Raw genomic sequence first — 26,572 nt, forward strand, 5'->3', positions numbered from 1 at the left:
TCTGTGCAGTCTTTCTCCCTATTCTGCCACCTTACCAGAAGTCCTCCGATAAAATTATTTAGTCAAAAAATTCCCAGTCTCTTAGACTAACTGCAGAACATGAAAAGTTCTCACTTTCACAATTCAAATCCCATCCTTCATCTTCTCCCTGAGAGTCCACTAATGGGTAACATCTTTAAGGACCACTTACCGAATCTCATTTTTACATGGAGTAAAGTTTAATAACTTCAACTATAGCAACTGAGTGCCCTGAGGTAAATGGTAAAGTTTAAGCTCCTCTACTCCTTTTAAAGCAATCACTTTGCAAGAATGTGGCTTATATGTGTAATGATCCCTTACCCCTTGAATCCTAAGAATTCTACTACTCTTAAAATGAGTCTGGGTGCTAAGTTATTACATCTTATTTGATTTCCAAATCTGAGAATCATGAGTGACATGTAGTTCTGATGTCAAATTAAAGTTAGAATCAAATTGAGCCTTGATTTGATGCAACAAGATAAGCAAACTAAATTTTAAATCAATGTAGCAGGATAAATTGTGTGTATACATAATGTCTGAGTGTGTATATGAAACCTACGTTGTAGTGTACAGTGTTTGACAATATAACATTAAAGACAGAACACTTATAGGGTTTTAAGTTATTTTTCTCATTAAGATTTTAATGTAGGTGTAAATGAAATTCTCATTTAAAAAAATTAAAGAAAAGTTTCCATTTATTTTTTTAGAATAAAGATTTAGTGCACAAATACAGCCCAGAGCCAACAGAAAAATAGCTTTGCTCTGCCATTTTCCCTAAGAAAGCACTGCAGTTACTCAGAATAGAGGGGGGAAAAAAGCAATCCTCTCTGAATTCTAGCTTCACAAAAGGACCACATTATTACTATGTACATCGAATTGATGTGCAAGTGTGCAATAAATATATACACATACATTTCTATCTGCTTTACATCATTCTACAGTATTCATAATTGATCAAGCTGGGATTTAGAAATGTGAAAAGGCCATAACAGTGAAAAGAAAAATAACAAATATAATGGTTTTTAGATCAATAGAGTAATAATGTTTAACCAGATAATTATTTTAACTTTGGAGCAGACTAAAAAAGTTGTTTTGAAATAAATGGTACCTGTAAGGGTTGCTTACTGAATTACTTGTTAGATGTTATTAGTCAGTTTTTTGATATTAGCACTGACCTGAAATATATGATGATAATAACACAGCTCCCACCGTCCTAGAATTCCTCTAAATGGCCAACAATTGTGTTCCAGTATCTTTGTAAGCATTTGAAGAGCTGTGATGCTGAGCCTTTAAAAAGATAACTGGCTCACTACCTATTTCTCTTTATGTGGCTACATCACTTGCTCGTGGTCCCAATGATGTATAAAAGAGGATATAAGCCGCTGAAGATTTCACAGAAGAGACGGAGATGTCAGAGACTTCGTGATCATCAAACTTAAACCATCGCTGTCTTGCTGCATTTTTACAATAGGCAGTGTAGTGGCCACCATCCAAGCCACCGTAGTGATTCTGTATCAGATAGACAGAAAATCCATCCAAATTGAGTTATTTAAAATATGTCAGTAATTTCAAAGCCTCATGTGATTCTTAATCTCCTATGAGGTTAAGGTATCACTTTAAACTGTTGTTTTTTTAGTTTGCTTGGGGGGAAAAATGTGAAGTTCAAAGAGATACTTACTGAAACAGAAAACAAGTTATATTTCTTCAAATTGTTCTTTGGACCAATAACATACTGTGACAAGTCAAGATTTTCTAGTGGAAAGTCCACAGATGTCTGTAATTTTTGCTTCCACCTCCCATCATAGGAAAAACTGCAGAGCAAAACATTATGGTGAAGACATTGACAGATCAAAGACATTTGAATGAACCTTTATTTATTAATCAACTACCAGGATTTTAGCCAGGACCATAAAATCAATTTTGAATACAGACTCAGAATCTTAGCAGTGGACGGACCTATTAGAGACTTTAGGTTTCATTTCTATTTTACAAATGAGGAAACTGAGGCACAAAGATAATAAATGACTTCCCCAAGGTTTAACAGCTAGAGTAGCAGAAGTAAAACAACTGTGGTCCCTTTACCCTTAGGGCAGCTACAGCTGTTAGGCAAGTATTCTACAAATGTAAAAAGTTAAGATTTCTTTGAAAACCCCCATGTTTATAATACTAATCACCACAAGAAAATGGGAAAGACTGAGAGCTGCTCTAGATTGAAGCTTACTGGAGGAATAGAGCCAGAAACTGCATGCAGGTAGATGAGTGACAAAAATACTGGTATTTCACTCTTCTGGTATACTCTGTTCCTTTTAAAAAACAAAATGCTGGCATTTTTTTGGTATAATGTAGTTATCTCAGAATTATTTTTTAGAGATCTGAATTGTGAACATGTATAGTTTTATAAAACATTTATTTATTTAATTAATTCCCCAAGAGTAGTATGCAGCATTAAACTTTTAAGAGAACAAATATGTTCTCATTCATAGACTGTCTGTCTACATACACCCCCATGTTGTTGTTGTTTGTTGTTGTTTTGCCGTCAAGTCGGCCCGACTCATAGCGACCCCTGCTTGGGTTTCTGAGGCAGTATCACTACGGAAGTAGGATTGTCCAACCTTCCTTCCGAGGAGTGGCTGGTGGGTTTGAACTGCCAGCCTTCTGGTGAGCAGTCAAGTGCCTTAGGCACTATGCTACCAGAGCTCCCATACACCTCCATAGCCTTCTAAAAGAGGGAGAAATAATTAAATTCACACAAGAATTTGAGCATATCAATACTGAAATTATCATAAGTAACTGCTTAAGAGTCTCTTGCATTACAAGATGAAATAAAATAAAAATGCTATCTTTGAAACAAAAATTATAGCTCCCACTAAAAAAGATAACACTTCCTTTAAAAAAAATCAATCCAAAGTTATCACTCTATAGATGGAATACATGAAGAGGAAAAAATTAGAAGAAAAAAATCTGGGCCATGTTTTACAACTCACTCACCATTATTCCTACTATTGGAAAAAAAAAATCACGGTGAGCCCATGCATTTCAGAATATAATTATGCTCCTATCTTGTCTAGTTTTTGTAGCCTTAATCTCCTATAAGCTGTATGTGGGATGTCTTGTTTTTAAGCCAGACTTTAGTGGCTGGCTGTCTGGAAGCAGCCCACCAGGCCTTTCCGCTGAGGCAGGTCTGGCTGGACTCCCACTTCCAGCCTCCCATTTAGCAGCCGAGTGTGCATTAGCTGTTCGCACCAGCCAAGGACTCCTGCCACAAAGGGCCAGATGCTCCTCACCGACTGAAAATCTCAGGGCAAAAATATGCCTGCATCATTAACATAGTTTATCTTGAAAACTGTACTTTACAAAATCACATATCATTTTGTTATGTTTATTTTTTGAATATATTGTTTTGTTTGCAAAAAAAAAAAAAATTCTGCATTTGCTTTTATAGGTTTTCCTTGTTTTGCAATAATTAAAAATTTTTATGTATGAAATTCAATGACTAGTTTCATTAATATTTAAAAACAGAATTACATGGAATAGTGGTATTGTCATTTTGCTCTGGTTTTGCAAACACCAAGGTGTTTCTCATAATTTCTGCCTTATTTCCTAGACCTACTCTAAATGGGAAGGAGCTCTAGTGGCACAGTGGTTAAAGCATTCAGCTGCCATTGAAAAGGCCATTGGTTGGAACCCACCAGCTGCTCCACAGGAGAACATTGTGGCAGTCTGTTTCCATAAAGGTTTACAGCCTTGGCAACTGTATGGGGCAGTTGTTTTACTCTGCCCTATAGGGTCACTATGAGTCAGAATCAACTTGAGGGCAGTGGGTTTGTTTTTTAGTTTATTCTAACCAATAATCTTCCTCTTTGTTACACATTCTTAATGGGTAGTACAATGAAGTACAAATTACATAGGATTTAGAATCCCCTCATCTAAAAGTTACTGAAAAGCAGAAAAATTTGTCTCTTTACCGTTTCAGATGCACTAAAAGCACAGGTGGCAACTTCCATATTTCTATCTTTTTTAGAGAATCCCGTCGAGCTCTGCAATGACTACAGTAAAATCTGTTGTTATCTGTGAGTTTTTCTTCTTTGGAAAATAATCTAAGGCAATCCTGATGGAAAAAACAGGTAGCAGATAATCATTAGTTCATTTCTTCAACACATATTCATTGAGCACCTATTCAATAAGTCACTAACTTAGTAGGTGTACATTAACGAACAAGAACAAAACAGCTCCTCCCCACAAAAAGTTTAAGGTCTAGAGAGGAATGCAGACATGGGAAGAGACAATTACAACAGTGTGTGTTGAGTGCTATGGGGGGGGAAGTACTGTGTTGTCAGGACTGCACACAGGAAGACCCCTAACATGGAAGACATGCTGGAAAAAAGAACATTCTGGAGAAAGCTGGAGGAAGGGACAGTGAACTATATAAATCACATCACTGCTATGTGCGAAACAGGATTATTTATGTTATCCTAGGTGGGAGCTCTGGTAGCATAGTGCCTAAGGCACTTGACTGACAGCTAACCAGAAAGCTGGTGGTTCAAACCCACCAGCTACTCCTCGGAAGGAAGATGGGGCAATCTACTTCCGTAGTGATACCGCCTCGGAAACCCAAGGAGGGGTTGCTATGAGTTGGGTCCGACTCGAAGGCACACAACAACGACAAGGTAAACCAAACTCCTGTAGCAAGTATACTTAATTTAAGGTCTTCAGACAACTTTCCAAATGAACCTTTAAAACTTCTGAGAGTATTTAATAAAAAGATATCACTAAGAAAAAACAAAATTTTCTGGTTTTTTTTCTAATGTACATAGACCTAATTAACAACAGAATTTGTGTGTGGGCTTTACCTATAAAATTTTTAGAGGTAAAGACCAGAAAGTGTATCTCTATATGCACATGAACAAATAATTTTCTCTCAATCTCAACTCACCTGTAATGTACATTTACTTGTGGATGCTAGTGGTAGAGACAAATACATAAAGGCCTCAAATGTCCTGGACTTTTTATGACATGTGAGGCACTGAACTGTGGACTTGAACTGACCCTGAAAAAGTGCAACAATAATAGATTCATTGAGCTGCTTGTGTTTCTGCCAAGCGTGTTCTGCTGCTTTGAAGTCATCAAGATGATCGTTATTCTCTTCTTTATGTCTCTTCCGATTATCAGCCTGGAAATGGGAGTATTTAAACTCCATATTAATATTTCAGACAACATTTAAACAAAAAATTGAACAAATATAATTAAATACAAACTAAACTCTTCGTAGATCTAGAAACACTCATAGTTCTCATAAAGAAGTTCTGATCTCATTAACTGCTATGAAAAAAAAATTCCCCCCAGAAAACTCAAAACAAAACCACTACCCCACCCCACCCCCCAAAGAGTAAACAAAACACCCATTTTATCAAAAAGGTGTGACTTGTTGGAATTTCTTAATATAATTTTATTTAAAAAGTTGCAAAGTCTGATTTGAAAATAAAATATGCCACATATAGCTGGAAATTAAAGTTACAACTACTAGACAGATATAATTTCTCTATCTTAGCCTCACGGATAGAGGTATCTACATATACTCCTGTGGCATGCATTTTATTGTTCCATATCTTAGTACAGAGTCACTAGATGAATAAACTAGCACTGAACAATCAGCCACTATAATTTTATATTGCTATGAAAAGATTAAAGTGCTCCTGTGCAACCCTGAAGAGCCTTGCAACTTAGAAAAATCCAATTTCTTACTTTATTTAGATCTTCATGGAGACCATCCATTAGGAACAAAAGCAGTTCTTGTGAATCTTGCTGGCTGTATCCTGCAAACTGGTCATTGATCTTCCCAATGGTGATTTTAAAGTCTTTTGGACTGACATACCTATATTGCCCTGTCCATAGGGCTTTCATGATTATACCAAATTCTTCTGCCACTTCACCTTTATGCCCCAATAAATTTGACCTTTGCAAATAAAATTAAAATGACAAAAAAAGCAGTAAAGGAAATATTTATAAGTTAGGATATAATGGGTTCTTGATGTCAAACTGTTCACATATTGTCACCTTACACTAAAATATTTATAAAGAGTTTTATTAGAAAAGCTTCCCTGAATCTTACTTCGTATTACACCCCTTCAACTTGCTTCTTTTGGCTGCCAGCCTTGCACTATCTCCCTATCCATTAACAGGCGCCAATTTATGACAGAGGTTCTGCCTTCCGGCATTCCTCCTTTCCCCATCTGTCCTTCACCAACAAGACAAGGCTTTTCTCTACATTTTTCCTAACAGTGAAAATATTTTCCCATTTACTAATTTGACTTCTCTGCAGCTGGTTGGTAATTTAGTGTGATGGTACCCTTTTAACATTATACTGAGTAAAGTATGAAATGTCTTTACCTGTTAATATCATCTTGATAAAAGTTTCGGTTGAAATAATCAGCCAAATGTGGTGCATTACACAGGCACTGCAATATTGAGTTCATGTAACAAGTGTTCCCTAAGTTACGAAGCCCAGTGAGAGCTGGTCCAGATCCTCCAAAAACAGGATTGAGGTTTCGAATCTGAGAAGCAGAAAGCCTTGAGATTTCAGCTTTAGGATAGCATATTGGCCTGAGTAAGGAGAGAGGAAGAAAAAAAAAAGTACACAATGTCTTAAAATGCAGAGCATCTGAAATTAAAGTTCATGGTGCAAATGGCAGTGACCTCTAGCACCTATATTCCAGTAATCCTCTGGACAGTTAATAAGGTAACTCATCAGTACTAGGCCTTACAAGGCAGTCACTATCAAGGTAACACTGACTGCATTCTGGGATCCTTCCATGGAACAAATACTTTTAACCTAATGTGAATCCATGGATCTTATAGCAATTCTGAGATGGATTATTTGACTTCTCACAAACAGGGAAGGTGCCTTCAAAATCCTTTAATCCCAGCAAGTTTAGCACTACTAAATGAACTCAATCAGAATGCAAAACAAGATATCTAAAAAATAAATTACTGTGGCATAGATATCAAAAGAGGCAGAGGTTATGTGGCTATTGTTATCCAAGGTCTAGAGCTGGGCTGACAAATATAGTAGTCCCAAATGGCTATTCAAATTTAAATGAATTCAAATAAAATTTAAAAATTCAGTTCTTCAGTTTTACCAACCACATTTTTAAACAGCCACACACCATGTTGGACAGCACAAATACAGAACCTTTCCATCATCACAGACAGACCTACTGGACAGCACTGGACCACAGAACACCTCCAAGTATATTTGATTTACATGTGGAACTTCCAGAACTGCTTTGATATTAAGAGCAATCTTAAATGACAGGTCTTTTTTCTCTCCTTATCGATCTCTAGCACTCCTCTACCTCTAAAATGGAATACTGAGAATACACTAAACCCTATTTCAATCAGCTTTTCTTTATATGTGCTCACATCATGCATTCATGTGTTCTTTCTCTGTTCAATACATATAAAAATATATGAGTTGCATTTGAGAAACTCTTTAAAAACAGTTTAATAAGAATGATAATTCAAGAAGGAATTAAATCTTATTAGTTTTTATAAGGAGCCCTAAAATCTGTAAACAGATTTACAGAATTTTAAGACTCCTTCCACATAATTCCCAATGGCAGGGAAAATGTTCTCAGTAGGGAAAAACATATGGTATTTTCTTAGGCTGTTTTACCAAAGGAGCCAAAAATGTAGCTTAGTTGGAATTCCTTAGCAATTAAGAAGTGTGTATTATAAATGGGAAAATAAATCCATCTATTTATCGTCCTATCTAAACCTCCCAAATTTACCCCTTTCCCCCAAAGAAGCAGAGTGGCAAGTAGACTTGAAAATCATCTCCTCATAATCTTATCAGTCATAAGTCAACAGCATTAGAAGATCCAAAAAGGGATGAACCCAGGAATACATCTAAATGAGATACTATTCTGGGAAACTTAAATTAAGCTATTGATCACAGCTTGTGGCCAGAATAGCTGCAAAACAATGAAGGAAAAAGGAACAGAACAAGGATTAGGAGCTTATACATCACAATACTTATTATTTTAATACCACATAACTTTGTTCTGTCATTACTGGCTGAGGGGAAAAAGTATGGAATTTGAGTACTACAAGGCAAAATCAACAAATCTGTAAATTAAGGTCATCAAAGGGACATTTAAGGTCTACAGGGGATAAAATAAAACAAATGAAAAAAAACCTCACTGCCGTCAAGTCAGTTCTGACTCACAGCGACCCCTCCTTGGGTTTCTGAGGCAGTATCTCTACGGAAGTAGATTGCCCAGTCTTCCTTTCAAGGAGTGGTTGCTGGATTTGAACCACCAGCCTTCTGGTTAACAGTCAAATGCCTTAGGTACTACAGAAGGTCTATGAAAAATTATGTAGTCTGTGGCATGCTGCCTTAAAACACAACAATGTGTACACTTTTATATCTACATTGATATTTACAATTAAGTAAAATTAACCCTCTCTGATATTTAACTTATTATTAGCACCTGGCTGAAAATCCAAGCACATTTTCTTCATTTCTTTTTTCATCAATGGCTGATAGTATCCACAGAAATTTCTGACTCCTTGATATTAATAAGCTGCTATACAGTAGAAGTTTTAAAATAACAGACTGTTCTAGTTCTTAGAAGTCAAATAAACTCACTTGTTTTCCCGATTAACTGTTGGAGTTACCACTGGCCTCCTTCTTTCTTCCTCTTGAACAGCCTGGGTTATATCTGGGGAGGAGTAGGAACGCTTCAGTTTGGAAGGTTCCCTATCCCGCTCAGCAGGAATCTGTGGCTTGGCTTTATGAGTTGGAGGGGTGGAAGGAGGTGCAGATGAAGGAGCCATTTCCGGTGGATACATATGAACAGTGTTGGTGGGTGAATGATAATAACGAAAGGTTCCAGTAATTGGGTCAAGAAACTTGGAAAACAAAAAACAAACTAAAATAACCATTATGTAAACAAAACCTCATTCAATATTACTCCATTGCTAAATTTCCTTCTGGATTAAAATTATTAGAATAAAATGGCAATAATCATTTCTATAGTTAAACTTCTAAAAAAGTTATGTTTGTAAACAATTTGTTGTTTCTTAATCACAAATGCCACAAATGCTCATATATTCCAGCCAGGATATCCCAGGTTGGGTATTTCCCAACTGTAATTACCCTACTATAATTAGGGCAAAGGCTTACAATGAAGAAACAAGTTGACTAGGTATCAGGGAAAATGGAGAATAAACAAAAGAAATAAATTTTTTTGTAACACAGCAACCATCTTATTTATTTTTGTGCTAATCCTGACTTTTACCTTGGCCCAGCCTGAAGGCAATCCTGGTACAATCCTCCCCATTTCTTCACTTCGTGCTCTTGTCAAAGGTTCTCGTTGAGCCTAGTTAAAAAAAAAAAAAAGTTGATTTTTCAATTAATGTTGCCATATACTAATTTTAGCTACTCATATAGAGTCAAAATAACTTTGTCTTAATTGCCCTTAATATTTTTCATATTCTACCTACAGTTTTTATCTTACTTGCCTAATATATTTTCTAGATTTATTCTTTCCACAAACTATTTAAGAAATACTGCATATAAGTAAATACACACCAATATATTGTGGTACCAATCTTAATCTAATTACACAATAATACTCTCACTTCCACAAATTAAAAACTGTTATTGATAACTGAGGACAAAAAGACCTAATAAGCCATCCAATTACTATTGTTATATTCTTCCTATCTTAAAATATATGCATTCTGTTGAACACAAACATGTAATAAACTGAATCTATGTGTTAGGAAAAAAATTCTATGACAATAAATGCATGCAAATGAGAAAACTGGGTATTTACATGCAAAAAGATTTAGACCCTTACCTCACACCATATACAAAAATTAATTCTAAGTGTATCACAGACCTAATAAATAAAACCAAACTCACTGCTGTTGAGTCAATTCGACACATAGCGACCCCTCCTTGGGTTTCTGAGGCGGTATCTCTACGGAAGTAGATTGCCCACTGCCTTCTGAGGAGTGGCTGGCAGGTTTAAACTGCCAGCCTTCTGGTTAGCAGTCAAATGCCTTAGGCACTATGCCACCAGAGTTCCCATAGACCTAATGGTAAGAGCTAAATAAAATTTTTATAAAAGCTTATAAAACTTTCATAAGAAAACACAGGAAAGCATCTTTATGACTTTAAACAAACAAACAAAAAAACTCAAACTCACTTGCCATTTAGTCAAGTCCAACTCACAGCAACCTCCACTGGGTTTCTGAGGCAGTAAATCTTTACTGAAGTAGGCTGCCCCATCTTTTTTCTGTGGAGTGGTTGGTGGGTTTGAACTGTTAACCTTCTGGTTAGCAGTCAAAAGCCTTAGGCACTGTACCACCAGAGCTCCTTGACTTTAGGCAAAAGTTCCCTAGATATAATATTAAAAGCATGATCTGTATAAGAAAAACTATATATCCAACTGCAATAAAAACCTTTCTGCTTCAAAAGACAGCATTAATAAAATAAAAAGGATGAGCTACAATCTGGGAGAAAATAATGGCAAATCCTATGTCTGAAAAATGAGCTGTATCTGGAATATTATAAAGAACTCATGTCACTCAATAATACAATGACCCAATTAAAAAATGACCAAAAGATTTGAATATACATTTCACCAAATATTAAACATGGCTCATAAACATACGAAAAGATGTTCAACATTAGTCATTAAAGAAAAGTAAATTAAAACCACAATGACCGTGAACAACTGCCACTTTTGTCATGAGACCCAAAGAACTGGATGTTGCCTGGTTACCATTAATGAACAACATTTTGATTAAGGATTCTGAAAGAAGAATCCTGATCAAAAGGGGGAAAATACAGAACAAAATTTCAAATTCTCATTGGCTCCAGACTATCTGGAGTCAGAAAGTCAGGATGAACCCCTGAAATTATTGCCTGAGATAACCTTTAATCCTTCAACCAAAAAATATCCCCTGAAGTCTTCTTGAAACCAAATAGTTAGACTTAACTAGTAAAAAAATGTCTGCTTTGAGCATAATACTTTTTAAAGAACTATATGGAATCAAAGTGACTACAGCAACTTGATTAGATAGGGGGCAATGAATTAACGGAAGAACTCAGAAAAGGAGAGTAAGAACAGTTGTACAACTGAAAGAATGTAATCGATGTTACTGAACTGTGCATGTAGAAACTGTTGAACTGGTACATGTTTTTTCATATATATTCTCAACAACATAAATTAAAAAAAAAACTCACAATGAGATACCACTTTATACCCATTAGGGTGTCTATAATGAAAAAAAAAACAACAGACAATAAATGTTATTGAGAATGTTGAGAAATAGGAACCCTCATATAATACTTAGTGGAAATATACAATGGGCAAGTACTTTGGAAAACATATGGCAGTTTAAGAAAAATTTAACAGATTTAAAAAACAAAACAAAACAAAAACAACCCTGCAATTCCATGCTTAGGTATCTACCCCCCAAAATGAAAACATTACCACACAAAGATTCGTAGGTAAATGGTCATAGCAGCATTATTCAGAATCACCCAAAAGTAGAAACAATCCAAATATCTATCAACTGGTAAATGGATAAATAAAATGTGATATTATACATACAGTGGAATACTGTTCAGTAATACAAAGGAATTGAACTACTGATACTTGCTAGAACATACATGAATCTCAAAAACACTATGCTAAGTAAAAGAATCCAGACACAAAGATCATATATTGTATAATTTCATTTATATGAAATGACCAGAAAGGGCAGATCTATGGTGGCCCGAGGCTGGGAGTAGAAATGGAGAGTAACTAGAACAGAGCACAAGAATCTGTTTAATGATATAATGGTCTAAGATAATGGTATCACAGCTCTGTAAATTACTAAAACTCAACAGAAAGCACAATAAAAATTTTACCTCAACAAAGCTTTTAAATAAAAACAAAGGCAAAGATACAGATTTTTTTCTTTTTATAAAGTGAATAGAACATGTTGTCAAACTAAGTAGAAAGACAAATTTTTCTTCCTTTAGCATACCAATGGATCAATCATGGAAAAACAACAAACCATTACCACTGACAGCAAAGATCCCCTTCGGAGAGTAGATCTTAACATGGAGGAAGAGGGTATAACTAAGATAATCACATGGTTATTAATCCATGTTTTCTCCCCCCACAATGAACTACTTACTTTATTTATTTCAGTATCCTCCGTATTCTCTCTAAAAGTTCCTCTCTTTAGAATTCCACTTTCTGGTTGTCCTTTAATTTTAACAGGCTGTAAAATTGTTAAAATTTTAGACGTGAAAGAAAATTTAACTTTCCTCAATATAAACCTATCTAATACAATCAAATCCATTAGGCTGAAAAAATGGTGGGGGGGAGGGCCTCTGAAAATTTTATTCTACTTTACTGTCAAATTCAAAAGATACTTTCTATTAAAGGTTTTAAAGCCCATTTGGAATTTCTTAAAACTGTAAAGATGACGAATTAAGAAACTTTGATGAATCAGTGGGGAAACAGATGAAAATCAAAGTGGACTGACTGATTCACAACACATGGCCAGGTGTAAGATGTCGGGTATTTGTGTATACTCACCATGGCCTCATTTGAATACTATCCCTTTATTTAAGTCCCATATGATTTTGGTTACGTTGAAAGGGGTCATGCTCCAAAAAAATTAATGTACTAAAGAAAATGAGGAGATTACAGAATTTTATAAAAAGCAATATTCAAAAGTGCAAATCCCTTTTGTATCTTCTTAGAACAAAGCACAGGTATGATAGATCATAGCATACAAAATTCACAAAACTTCTTAAAATTAGCAATAATTTTAATAGAATTTATTCCAGAACAAATTACATGTTCACCTACTTTTAAAGGAGAAACAAATGCAATATTAGCTATTTCTCAATCTGTTTTATTATTGGAAACATCAATAGCTGTAACATGATAATCAAAGGGCTATTTAGACCTGTAGGGATATTTGGCAGCTATACCATAAAAAAGCAAACCAAACTCACTGCCATGGAGTTGGCTCTGACTCATAGTGATGCCTCCTTGGGTTTCTGAGGCGGTATCTTTATGAAAGTAGATTGCCCAACCTTCCTTCCAAGGAGTGGCTGGTGGGTTTGAACTGCCAGTGCTTTAAGGTCTTACGACTATGTGCCTCAAACATGACGAGAAGGATAGGAAGTGACATTTGGAATCTAAATGACCAACGTGATCTTAGCCAAATCATCTAACCCTAAGCTTCAGTTTCATTTGTAAATTGAATACCTTATGGAGTTACCATTAGGAATAAATATGATGATCTAGGAAAAATGCTTGAAATATAGTATATATTCGATGAATATTTAAGTTGTATCTTAAATAAGTGTACACAAGTTCTACACTTTCCATGAAGAAAGTTAAGAGATTTTAGCGCATGGACTTTCACATTCCTGATTTTGAATATTTAGGTTTTTTGCATGGGAAGTACACTTTTGAAAGCTGAGATTGCCAGGTAAGTGTTAGCTGGGTAAGTGCAGTATTACTAAAATGTCAATTTTTGTAGTATCTGAACTGTTGCATGAGAAACATAGAAATTGACATTTTGTAAATGTGGTATTTCTCTTTCCATCAGAAGTCACTTTTATAGTACCAAAAAATGTATTTCCATTTCCATGTATGTAAAAAGGGCTATAACAGTTCCTGCTATTATAAAAACTTATTTAGGGCTCAAAAGTAAAATATATCATAAATTACATAATGAAGGGGGGAAAGAAAGCATGATATTAGTAGGTCAAAGAGTAACAATACAAAAATATCCTTCAAGATTATGGGAATCAATTTTAAGTGCATAACCAAGGGCAGAAAAAAGCAACATTAATGGGTATTGCCAATATTATGTGAATTGATGAAGTAAGAAACAAAATGACATAGACATTATATCATTATCATATTATATTACATTGTATTATAGACATAACCAAAAAAAAATCATTAGGCTGTTTAGATATATTCTAAGCAGATACATATAAATATCTGGCATCTAACTACTCCTCCATACTGTGCAGAAGATTATGTTTCACTCTAGGTCTTTTAGTATTCATGTATCACATATAAAAATAAAGAAAGTAGCTATTTATCTCAATTATTAGTATATATTATATGCCATAAGAGCTCTGGTGGCATAGTGCATAAGGCACTTGGCTGCTACCTAGAAGGTCAGTGGTTTAAACCTATCCACTGCTCTGCAGAAGGAAGCTGTGGCGATCTACTTCCATAAAGATTTATAGCCTCAGAAATCCAATGAGGGTCTCTATGAGTCGGTAATGACTCAATGGCAGTGAGTTTGGCAGTTTTTTCTTTATGCCATATAAGGAGCACTTGTGGCACAGTATTAATACATTTGGCTGCTAACCAAAAGGTCAGTAGTTCAAACCCACCAGCCGCTCTGCAGAGGAAAGATGAGGCAGTCCGCTTCCATAAAGATTTATAGCCTTGGAAACTCTATAGAGCAGTTCTACTCTGTCCTATAGTATTGCTACGAGTGAGAGTTGACTTGATGGGTTTCAAGACTATACCACAGACACAAAAAGCAATTTCATTCCCAATCATTTCATAAATATATGCCACTGGCCTCAAAGGAGAGTAGGTAAGCAAATGTGGATGATCAATAAAAAAAATCTATCATGCCCTAGAAAACTACTCAAAGTGTCTGCACAGTTAGGAAATAGCACTGGTGTTATCTTTTTACATACACTGCATTTCATTTAGTTTGCAATGTATACCATTTATTTCAACTTGCCTTGCCTGGGCTTGAATCTTCTGTCACAGACGCCTGAGGCACATCTCCTGTTGACCTTTTCTGCACTTCTGGGGTTGGACATCTTTTCCCTCTGTCTTCCACAGATTTCTTGGCATCAGCAGTTTCTTGTTCACTTCTACTTTGTCTTTTTAGTCCTGTTATTTCTTTGCCCCTCTTTCCTGAGGTTTCTTTATCTTCTTTCTTGGTCTGCTCACCTTCTCTCTTTTCTATTTCTTCTTTTGTTTTTTGTTCCTTCTCAGTGATTTCCTTTTCTTCAACTTCGTCTTTCTTTCTGGCTTTTTGTTCTTGTTCTTCTCTCCTCAGTTTCTCTTTCTGTTCTTCTTGTTGCCTTTCCCTCAGTTCTTTCTCTTGTTTACTTTTCTCCATCAGAAGAGCAGTTTCTGCATGAATACGAGCTTTTTCTTCATCTGTTAAGATGGCAGTTGTTGGAGGAACTACTGGCTTTGTGGAACGATCAGGAATGACTTTTCCATCCTGAGAAGACTGTTGCTCATGGTCTGTACTTTCAGATTTTATATTATGATCATCAGACAATTTTACTGTTGGCTTTTTAGTACGATCAATCTGAATCAACAGAAACAGAGCAAAACATATTTTTGTTAAAATTCAGGAACGTAACCTCAGTTCTTGGGACTGTGTTATGAAAAAAGAACCATCATTTTGTAGAGACACATGTCAGAATGTCTATTTGTAAATCATTCAATGTCAAGATTTCTCATAAGGCAGAACTTAGTGGGAGATAGTCAAACACCACTGACACTGCATCTTTGCTCAACATTTTCAATACACCCAATGCATTGTGTATATGAAAGCCTTAATAATGTCTTCATTCTAAAACACAAACCTGGGCATACCTAGATGTATGTTCTGTTTCCACATATCCAATTACCTATTCAACATCCTCATGTTCAAGCTGCACATGTACCTCAAACCCAATATGGTCGAAAATTTATGATTTTCCCCACAGAGTCATCTTCAATTGTTCCTCATCTAATGGATGTAGCCACTATCCAAAGAGTTATTTAAACCAGAAACCTGAGAGTCTTCTATGATATGTTCTCCCTCTACCTTTCTACAGTCTTGATTGCTTTCCTCCTATATCTTCCCCTCCACTTCCACTACCACCATCCAAGTCTATGTCAACATCCTCTCACCAAGACTACAGCACAAATTCTATCTGGTTTTCCTCTTAACTCCCTTCTAATCTATTTCTCCACATTATAGCCAGAGTAATCATTTAATAATGTAAATCTGACCACATCCCTTCCCTGCTTAAGACCCTATTTTAAAAAGCTATATATTGTATTCAGACTACATCTAAAATCTTGGCCTATAAGGACCTGTGTGGTCCCATCTCTGCCTAACTCTTCAGTCTCCTCTTATATTACTCTTTATACCAGTCATACTTGCCTTTAAAAAAAAAAAAGTTCCTCAAAGATGCTGTATTCTTTCTAAACTCTAGGTCTTTACACAAGCTGTTCCCCTACATAATGCCCACCAGAACGTCAGGTATTGCCTTAAATGCTTCTCCCTCAGAAAAGACTTTCCTGAAGTCTTGGGCTAAAACTAGCCAAAACCCCTGATACATGGTCTCATAATACCCATTCTTTTCCTTGTAGTGATTATTAGGATTCTGATTAAATAATGATTTGTTTAAAATCTGTTTTGCTCCTACAATATAAGCTCCAGGAGGGTGGAGACTGTATCTGACATGATATCAACAAATCTCTTGCTGAGGAAATGAATAAAATACTCCATAACAACTTTCACAAGATATGAGATACTAATTGGTATCCTTCAAGTTGAGTAATAATTAAACTAAATTTCTGAGATATGAGTTAAATGTTTATTATTACATCTTAACAGCATTACCACACTCTGCACCATTGTCAAAGGTGACCTAATATCATTTCTTGAGAGTACAGTTTACTGAAACAGGGAGAAGTTATGAGCACATCTGCCAGTAACAACCTGCAGTGTTACTACAAAAAGAATTGTCTATTTTCTAACAATAAGGTAGGAAAAGTTAGTGAAGAAGAAATCATTTTTAAGAAAATCAAAGACACATAGAAACAATTAGTCCAAGGGGCTAGTGGACCATAGGAACCTCAGCTTATATGATCTTGAGACCAAATGAATTAGATGGTGCTCAGCTATCACTGTCAACCACTCAGAAAGGGATCAAAATAGGATCAAGTGGGAGAAAACTGTGGAACAAAACTCAAAATAACTAAAAAGGCCAGGTTTACTGGTCTATGATAGAGACTGGTGAAACTCCCAAAACTATGGCCTCTAGCCACCCTCTGGGCCTGGAATTGAATTCACTTCGTGGCTTCCAGCTAAATAAGAGTCAGGCCTATAAAGTGAACAATTACTACTAACCATGGGAGACCAGAATGGCAACATTTGAACAGTGTGATAGCTCAGCAGGAATGCACATGAAAGAAGGACACAGGGAAAAGGTAATCAGAGAAGAAATGAGAAGGAAGCTGTCACATTACAGAGATTACAATCAATCTCATGAGACAAAATGCATACGAACTGTTGAATGAAAAACGAATTTGCTCTATAAACTTTCATCTAAATCACAAGTAAATCATTCTTTCCTCTTCACTTCTTTTTGCCTCTTCATTAAAATAAAAAAATAAATCTATCCTTTCTTCTTTTCTCCATATTATTTGAGAATGAAGAACTACTATGGGAATGAAGTTAACAATATAAGGTGGATGAGGAAGGAAAATAAATGCTATTTATCCACCCACATTTTGGTAGCTCAATCCATTGTTAATTAAACTCAAAAGCATAGCTCTGATCACATCACTCTTAAGTTTAAAATTCTTCAGTGGTTCTCCTACACCTACAGAATAAAAACCAAATCTGATCCAAGTCTCTTGATGACTCTTGTCCATCTTTCTACTACTATCATCATACTCTCATCTTATCTCAAAATCACTCACTATTCCCTCAGCATGCCATGTGCCTTTAGTCAATACTTTTATACTTGTCTCTTCCACTCTCAAATCCTACTTAACTATTAAAGTTCAGCTAAAATACTAACCCTTCCACTAAGACCTAGATGATCCTCTCAGCTAGAACTTCTCTCCTTGCTTTGTGCTCCAATGACTATTACAGTAATTATGATATTCTGTCTTATATTAGGATTGATTTTGTACAGGTCTCTCCTTTTAAACATCTGACAGAATCCATATCTTACTCGTATCTGTAACCCTTCATGTTGTCTTTCATATAGAAAATCCTTTGAAATATATTTCACAAATTGTACATATCTTAGAAAGATATGTTGGGACACCAGAGAATTAGGTCTCAAATATGTTAAGTTGAAAGTAAGTATAGTAACATAAATTCTTTTTGGGAATTTTCAGATTTATATTTTAACAGAAGTTGTTTAATTAATCATGTTTAATTAAATTTAATTAAATTGTTTACTCTTAATCATACTCAATATATAATTAAACTAAATTAAATTAAAACTTATTTTTGGTTGTTAGCTGTCACCAAATTACCTCTAATTCATGGCAATTCCATGTGCTATAGAGTAGAACTGCTCTGTAGGGTTTTCTCGGCTGTAATCATTACAGAGATGCTCTGGGTAAAGCACTGGGCTGCTAATCAAAAAGTTGGCAGTTCGAACCCACCAGGCCCTCCGTGGGAGAAAGATGAAACAGTCTGCTTCCATAAAGATTTACAGCCTTGGAAACTCTATGGGACAATTGTACTATGTTAAGGTTGCTGTAAGTCAGAATAGGTTCACTGGCAGTGGGTTTGGGATTTTTGGTTAATCTTTACAAAGGCAGTTTGCCAGACTTTTCTTTCGTGGAGCTACTGTGTGGGTTCAAATTGCATCATTTAGGTTTGCAGCTGACCACACACTGCTTGTGCCACCCAGGCTCTTAGAGAAGAAATGAACCACTTCATTTTATAACAAATATTAGCAAAGTTTTTACTCACATCCTGCTCCACAGATAAAATATAATCTACTTAAAATATGAAATACTTTTTAAATATATCTGAGGAAAAAAAACTGAAAACAACTAAAAGAATCTTCATGGAAGTGGTTTCCAGAGACTGCAGGGGGCAGAGGGGATGGGAGGTACTGCTTAATGGGGACTAAGTTTCTGTTTGGGGCAATGAGAAAGTTTTGGAAACACACAGTGGTGATGGTTGCACAACATTATGAATATAATCAATGTCTGGAATTATACACTTAAATGGTTAAAATGGAAAATTATGTAATAATATCTTTTACCACAATAAGAAAATACATCTTAATAGAAAGACACAGAGGAAAATTAAATTTAACCTTTCTTTAAATAAAATCTAATGAAAATAAATAAACTGCAATTTTTTAGTATAGTATCTTGAGTACTTTTCAATATTATTATAATGTTAAATCATGGCTGTATCAAATTCTAAGGAAGTAGAACTAAAGTTCTGTTTCCAAACATAATACTGGTATCACACACTGGTCATATGTTAGTTAAACAAACTATTTGGGAAAAGACTATGGGGCAAACTGCCACACAAAAACCTGACAGGGTAGTTCGAGTTCACTGTGGTGAGACAATCGTCTACCAGGACTGACTGTAGTAAACAGACTGCCAGCTTGGTTTGAAATCCTTTGAATGAACTATTCTATTCTTAGTTGTGGCAGTAAAACTTAATTTTTAAATTTTTTTATTGTGATTTGGGTGAAGATTTACAGAGCAAATTTACTTTCTATACAGCAGTTCACATATACTTTGTCTCATGTCACTGACCACAGTTTACCACAATGTAATAGCTCCCCTCCCATTTCCTCCCCATAGTTACCTCTTCCCAGTGTCCATCCCTCCATACTCTCCTGCCCCTTGAGCTGTCTCCCTGTGCATAAGCAGTCCTTCTTTCTCCCATGATTGTGCTCTCCAAGGCATGTATCTACTCGAGGTAAATGTTTAACTCACATGCCTATATTTTGTTTGGCTGGAAACCACAGGTGTGGGTTCAATTCCAGACCTGAAGGGCAGCTAGGGGCCATAGTCTCAGTGGTTCCATGAGGTTCTATCAGACCAGCAAACCTGTTCCCCACCTTTTTTTTGTTTCCCTCCAACTGATTTTGAGTTTTGTTCCACATTGTTCTCCCTCTCTATCCAGGATCTCCCACATAGATCCCCTTCCAAGTGGATGACAGTGGTAGCCGGGCACCATCTAGTTTTTCTGGTCTCCTAGTTGTATAGGCTGCAGATCGGATGGTGTACCAGTCGCTAGGACTAATTGTTTCCATGAATTTTGGTTTTCTTCATTCTTCTTTACTCTGGATGAGGAGAGACCCATCGTTGCATCTAGAGGGCAGCTTGCTAGCTTTTAAGATCCCAGTCACTACTCGCCAAAGTAGGAGGTGGAACAATGTAAAACTTAATTTTAATGAAAAAATTTTACAATAAAAAAGTCCCAAAAGATACAGATTCTTCTTATTGTTACTTTTTTTTCTAAGACAACAGAGGCTATATATAAAACTTCATTTCTATACTACACATTTAATATATTAAAACAAAAGAGACAATAAAGTTGAAAGAAAACCAAGACCATACCTGTGGAATATTCTTTGTAATAGGCACTGGCTGAATTATAGCTGAAACATCAGATTTAGAAGCAGCAACTGGTTCAACTGGAGTTGATACGTTAACTGGTCCCATTCTCTCATCTTGATCATTTTTCAAATCTATATTTCCATCTACTTGAGGAGGCGGCATTTGGACAGCAGTTTTAGAAGGAATTGGTTCTTCCAGTGAGGGGTAAGTAAAATCCACTAAAATCCCCAAAAGAATAATGACACTTTTTAAAGAATAGCAAACCCCATTGTCAGTACTTACATATCTCATGCATGCTGTATGTGACAGTTAAATGTAAACTATGTGACGTGACAACCACACAGTCTTAAAAGAAAAAACTTCCAGGCTGTGGACATCTTTTATACTAAGTGTGTGAAAACAAATTGCTGTCTATAAGGACAAATTTGCACACAGAACTAATAAAATGTTGGTCTGAAGATACAAATAACTTAAAAGTATATTTTACTGTAGCAATTTTAAACAAAAATTTTCACATACATACATGAGATAGACACCTCTTCATTCTTGCCTCGCGGGGGTGGAGTGACTTTAGCATTTGTTGTGTACTGGGGATAGCAAAGGAGCCAGTTTTCATAGCCACCCTCTAAAACTAAAGGCTCATTACGCAGAACAGTTTTACTTTCCCACTATAAAATAAGGAAATAGCATTTTCAATATGGCAGCAGTCTCTCAACAGCTAAAAACACAACAAACATTAATTTTAAAATTGCTCCTGTAAAGACAATTCATCTTCTAAATGATGAAAATTTGGTAACTGAATTAAGAATTCTGCATTAAAACAGCTCATATATCAATCAAGTATTTAAAACCACACAATCCATGGTCTTAGTAGAAAATTAATAAGTAAATATAAAATAAAAATTACCCATAACATCACCACCCAGAGATACCACTTTAGCACTGTGGAGTTTATTTTTGAAAACAGTTTTCTTCAGATACACACTATTTAAAATTGTATTTTTATGAAACAAACTTTATGATGCTGCTTTTCTTTTATTTGAACACCTTCTATTAATAAAAATCTATCATCATTTCTAGTGGCTATATAGTATTTCATTTTATATACACATACATCAAAATTTAATCAGTCATCTCATACTCAGTAACAAATAATGCTGAGATAAATAAGATCCTTACATTGCACACACCCAAGTAACTCCCTTTAGGGTAAACTCCCCAGAAGTGGAATTGCTAACCCAAAGCACATAAACATTTTCAGGCTTTTGATATATATTACTGATCTTTTATAAACAAACAACAACTGGTCTTTGAAAGATCTTTTTTTTGGTGGGAAAAAAAAAAGGTGTGTACTTCTATAGGAATTCCTAGGAGCAAACTGCTGGTTTAAAAAGTGTCTACAATTAAAAGTTGGGTAGATGCTGTCACACTGCCCTTCAAAAAGTTATGCCAATTTATATATCAACAGTGTTTGAGGATGCCTATTATAAATCTTCACAATTTTTACCAAACTGATAGACAAAAATGGTATTATGTTTTAATCAGCGTTTCTTTACTAGGGAAGTTGAGTATCTTCTCATGTTTATTAAACTATTTATATTCTTCTATGACTCAACATCATCATTTATCCATTTTTTATGGAGTGTGCTATTTTCTTGGTGAAAAGTGAATACCCTCTGAACATTATGAAAAATATTTGTTACAAATATTTTTCATGATTGGCATTTTCTTTCTTTATGGTGTTTTTTACATGGTCAAATCTATTGATTTTCCTTTATGGCACTTTGGTTTGGGATCAAGATAATAAAAATATCTACCAATGTTTTCTTCTGGTATTCCATTATTTTAATCAATGCATTTATATCTTTAATCAATTTCAGACTGATTTTGGCCTAAAGAAAGGTAGGGATCCACTTTATGTATTGGCTATGCAGGTGTTCCAAACCATTCATTTCAAACTATCTTTTCCTCACTGATTTATGTCACCTTTACCACTCACTAAATTTTCATAAATCTTAGGTTGAATTCTATGAAATTGCCACTTTTGCAGGTCAAAATCAGTTGATTATTGGCAGTTTTATATGGTTAACCTATACCTGGATTCCTCAGTCTAAAGCATGAACCATGTAAATGTTTTTAAGATATAATGTAATATCAAGTGACCCTCCTGCCACTAGGGTGACTTTTATTCTCACCAGAATTCAGTGTTACCACTCTTCAATAATTTAACAAATAAAAAGTGAGACTTCTTATACTTTGTTAATTTGAACAGTAAAAATGACATTTCATTGTTCTTTTAATTTGCATTTATTTGATCATTAGTAGAGCTATTTTTATGTTTATGCTGACTTCTGTTCATGTCTATGTCCACTGCTCATTTTACTATTTTAAGTATTTTTCTTATTTTGTTGTAAATCTTCAGATTTCAGGTGTTCTAAAGTATTGTCAAAGAGCTCTGGTGGTGTAGTGGTTAAGGCATTTGGTTGTCAATCAAAAAGGTCAGTGGTTCAAACTTACCAGCTGCTCCATGGACAAAAGATGAGGCTGTTTGCTTTTATAAAGATTTACAGCCTTGGAAACCTAATGGGGGGTCACTGTAAGTTAGAATCAACTCAGTGGCAGTGAGTATAGCAGTCAGATACCTGGTGAGCAGGCAGATGCCTGAGGCACTACTGTCATATTTGTTGAGAATATACTGTCATATTTTTTACATATATTTTTGTTTGTCTTTTATCTTAGGATCCTATGTGTTTTTTTTTTTTTCCTTTTATGAAGTCACATCTACCTATTTTTTTTCTTTGGTGACTTCTTTGTCTTTTTATTTTTAAAGTCTAATTCCTGTAACAAAAAATATAAACACATTGGTTTTAGATAATTTCTGAAAATTCTAATATCCTGTTTTACATAGATCAGTTTGCTTTATTATTTGGTGATTTAAAACATTTGTTTTAAATCTGAATAAAGAAACAAACAAAAAAATTACAACCAAAGCAAGATGGGTCCTCTTATTCTTAAGATAAATAGCTAGTCAACATTCCTTCAAAAAACAAGAAGGCTTACAATTCTAATAAACTAACAAAGAAACTTGCTAACCTTGAAAAGTGCATCTTTCAGACTTCGTAGAGTTGTTCCAAGCTGTAGATCTTTTGCAGAACTAAACCAGTCAAGAAGTACCACATAATCCACATTCCCTCTCATTTTCCACGTGTCTTTAGAATCATCTGGGAGATTTGCTTCAATTCGACTAGTAGTGTCTCTAAAATGTATCAAAATTTGGATTGAAGCATCATAATATACTAATATAAAATACTGAATTTTGTTCAACAGCCTGTTATCACACCCCAGCAAACTTTAAGAATACTTTACTACTGTAAAATACTGGAATATATTTTAGTATTTATTAGAAAATAAAAACAGACTCAATTCTGACCCTTTAAAAAAAATGACCAAAGCTAAAAATAGAGGAAGTCATGTGAACATCTCTCTCAGCCAAATATAAACAATGGGGAAAATCTGAGAGACATTATTTATATTTCAATTTTCCTCTGGTGTAGTGCCTAAGGCATTTGACTGCTAACCAGAAGGCTGGTGGTTCAAACCCACCAGCCATTTCTCAGAAGGAAGATTGGGAAACCCAAAGAGGGTTCGCTATGAGTTGGATCCGACTCAATGGCAGAGAGTATAATTAAGGAGCTCTGGTGGTGTAGTGCCTAAGGCATTTGACTGTTAACTAGAAGGCTGGCGGTTCAAACCCACCAGCCACTCTGCAGAAGGAAGAAGGAACAATCTACTTTTGCAAAGATATACCACCTCGGAAACCCATGGAGGTTGCTATGAGTCAGAATCAACTCGATAGCTGTGGATTTGGAATTAATAGTTAATCAAACATCAAATATTTATTCAACAAACAGAGAGTACTTACTATGTGCCACACACTGTTCTAAATGCTCTACAAACATCTCATTGAATCTCTACCATAATTCTATAAGGTAGGTGTTAGATTATTCCCATTTAAGAGATAGGGAAACTGAGGCACAAACTTAAGAAACCTGACCAAGGTTATAATTGGTCAGTGGAGCCACAATTCAAACTCAGGCAATCTGAGTCATGTCCATGCTCTTAGCTGCTTTGCTATGCTCCTTACATCACAAATTGTGTTGAATAATATCAATTCTATATTAAAGCATGTTATTCACTTCCTTTTACTCAGATAAAAGCTAAAGTCATTACAACGGCCTATGAACCTCTATAAAATCCACCACTGCTACTACCCTCCCGTTCTCTTACCTTAATGTTCTTATCTCCAACTACTCACCCCACCCCCACCCCACTTACTCATTTCACTCCAGCCACTGGTTTCCTTTTAAGTTCTGGTTTATCTTGCCTAAAGGATTTTGCTCCTACTGCTGTTGCTTCTGTTTGGAACCTTCTTCCTCCAGGTATCAGTACTCATTCCGTTACCTCAAGACTTGTTCAACTAGTAACTTCCCTGGGAGGCCTTCCTGGATAAACATTTTAATACCCACCCCAATAGGCACACTTGACACTTCAATCTCCATAGCACTTATCAATACCAGTCATATTATACATTTAAATTTTTATTGTCTGTCTCATCTCTCCCTAATTCCCCACTAAAATATAAGCTCTATGAAGGCAAAGATTTTTGTCTGTTCAATGGTTAAGACTCAGCACTCAGAACCATGCTTAACTCATATTAAGTGCTCAATAAATATTTCTGAATGACTGAACAAATAAGTAACATAGATTGACTCTTTCAGGTAAGGAACTTCATAGCAGTTAGTATATAGTAGGCATTTCAGTATTTACCTGATGATACTGACAAGCTGGGCAAGATTGGGGAAACTTGTAGTCACAAATGACACTAAAATGGTTTACACCATGCCCATAACTTTTTTTTTTTCGCTCCATATAATAATGTTGGTTATTATAGTAACCAACATTTTATATTTTGCTGTTGGTTACTGTAGTATAAAAAATAATTTTTTTTTTTTTTAATGAATAGCAGTGAAACACTGGTATACTACTGGAAAACTTTCTGAGTAGCCCTGAAACATTATCTGCTGGAAGATGAGCCCTTCAGGTCAGAAGGAAGGACTGACACAGTGGCTCAACAACGGGCTCAGATATACCAAGATTATAAGGCTGGTGAAGGGGTGGGCAGTGTTTTCCTCTGTTATACATAGGGTCGCTATGAGTCAGAGCTGACTTGACAGCACCTAACACAACAAATATATTCTAGGAAGTTAAAGAGAGAGACAGAAGATGAAGAAACATAAAATATCACCTGACAATATTCTCCCCTGATATGTAATTAGAGATTAGACGAATGCCTGATCAACAAAGAGTGAGAAAAAATGAAATGTGATATTCTTAAAGGCTATTTCTCACTCTAGTGATACATTTGCCTAATATTGTTCTCAGAATTAGGTTCTGCAGAAAACAGTTTGTGAAATAACAATACAAAACTATGTTTCCAAACTTCAGTCTTTCAAGTATCACATCCCAATTTGCTGCAACTCTGTGTCATCTATCCTATTATCTAAAATATTTATTGGAAAATAAATATTTAAGTTTATTTTTAAATGGAACTGTTATCTCCACATACATGGGAAAAGTGCATCGTATGCAAGAAATAAAAGTAATCCTAAAAAATAAAATAACTTGTGCTATATTCACACAATGGAATACCATACAGTAATGAGAATGAACAAATTGCAAACTATACAAAGTAATATGGATGACTCTCATATACAAGGTTGAGTAAAAAAGGCAGACATAGAAGACTACATAATGTATGATTCCACTTATATAAAATATAAACACAGACAAACCAATTGATTCTATAAGAAGTTGATGTTCCCTTAGGTGTGAGGGATTATGGGTGGTGACTGACGGAGGCATATCAGGGGTTTCTGGGTGATGGTCATACTCTGTTTCTTGGTCTCAATGCTAGTTAAATAGATGCATTCAGTTTATGAAAATTCACTAGGCTAAACATTTAGGGTAGGACCAAATTTATACGTATACCATGTTGTTGTTGTTGTTGTTATGTGCCGTCGAGTCATACCTGACTCATAGCGACCCCTCCTTGGGTTTCCGAGGCAGTATCACTACGGAAGTAG

At 35.4% G+C, this 26,572-nt stretch overlaps 1 protein-coding gene across 1 annotated transcript in view; it reads right to left on the reverse strand.

Moving 5' to 3' along the window:
• Positions 1 to 1,341: 1,341 nt before the first annotated feature.
• The window catches only part of USP8 (ubiquitin specific peptidase 8), a 71,859-nt gene continuing 46,628 nt past the window's right edge, over positions 1,342 to 26,572 (reverse strand). Inside the window, exons 7-19 of the mRNA XM_007935182.2 lie at positions 23,523 to 23,685; positions 20,953 to 21,097; positions 20,430 to 20,647; positions 14,821 to 15,405; positions 12,220 to 12,306; positions 9,318 to 9,398; positions 8,666 to 8,928; positions 6,406 to 6,618; positions 5,761 to 5,971; positions 4,952 to 5,188; positions 3,984 to 4,126; positions 1,697 to 1,829; positions 1,342 to 1,527 (exon numbers count right to left, since the gene is read on the reverse strand). Coding sequence (XP_007933373.1) covers positions 1,342 to 1,527; positions 1,697 to 1,829; positions 3,984 to 4,126; positions 4,952 to 5,188; positions 5,761 to 5,971; positions 6,406 to 6,618; positions 8,666 to 8,928; positions 9,318 to 9,398; positions 12,220 to 12,306; positions 14,821 to 15,405; positions 20,430 to 20,647; positions 20,953 to 21,097; positions 23,523 to 23,685 — 2,665 coding nt within the window. The remainder of the gene's footprint in view (positions 1,528 to 1,696; positions 1,830 to 3,983; positions 4,127 to 4,951; positions 5,189 to 5,760; positions 5,972 to 6,405; positions 6,619 to 8,665; positions 8,929 to 9,317; positions 9,399 to 12,219; positions 12,307 to 14,820; positions 15,406 to 20,429; positions 20,648 to 20,952; positions 21,098 to 23,522; positions 23,686 to 26,572) is intronic.

This window comes from Orycteropus afer, unplaced genomic scaffold, assembly GCF_000298275.1.
Source record: "Orycteropus afer afer isolate SDZICR_OR568_19922 unplaced genomic scaffold, OryAfe1.0 scaffold00026, whole genome shotgun sequence".
Lineage (NCBI taxonomy): Eukaryota > Metazoa > Chordata > Mammalia > Tubulidentata > Orycteropodidae > Orycteropus > Orycteropus afer.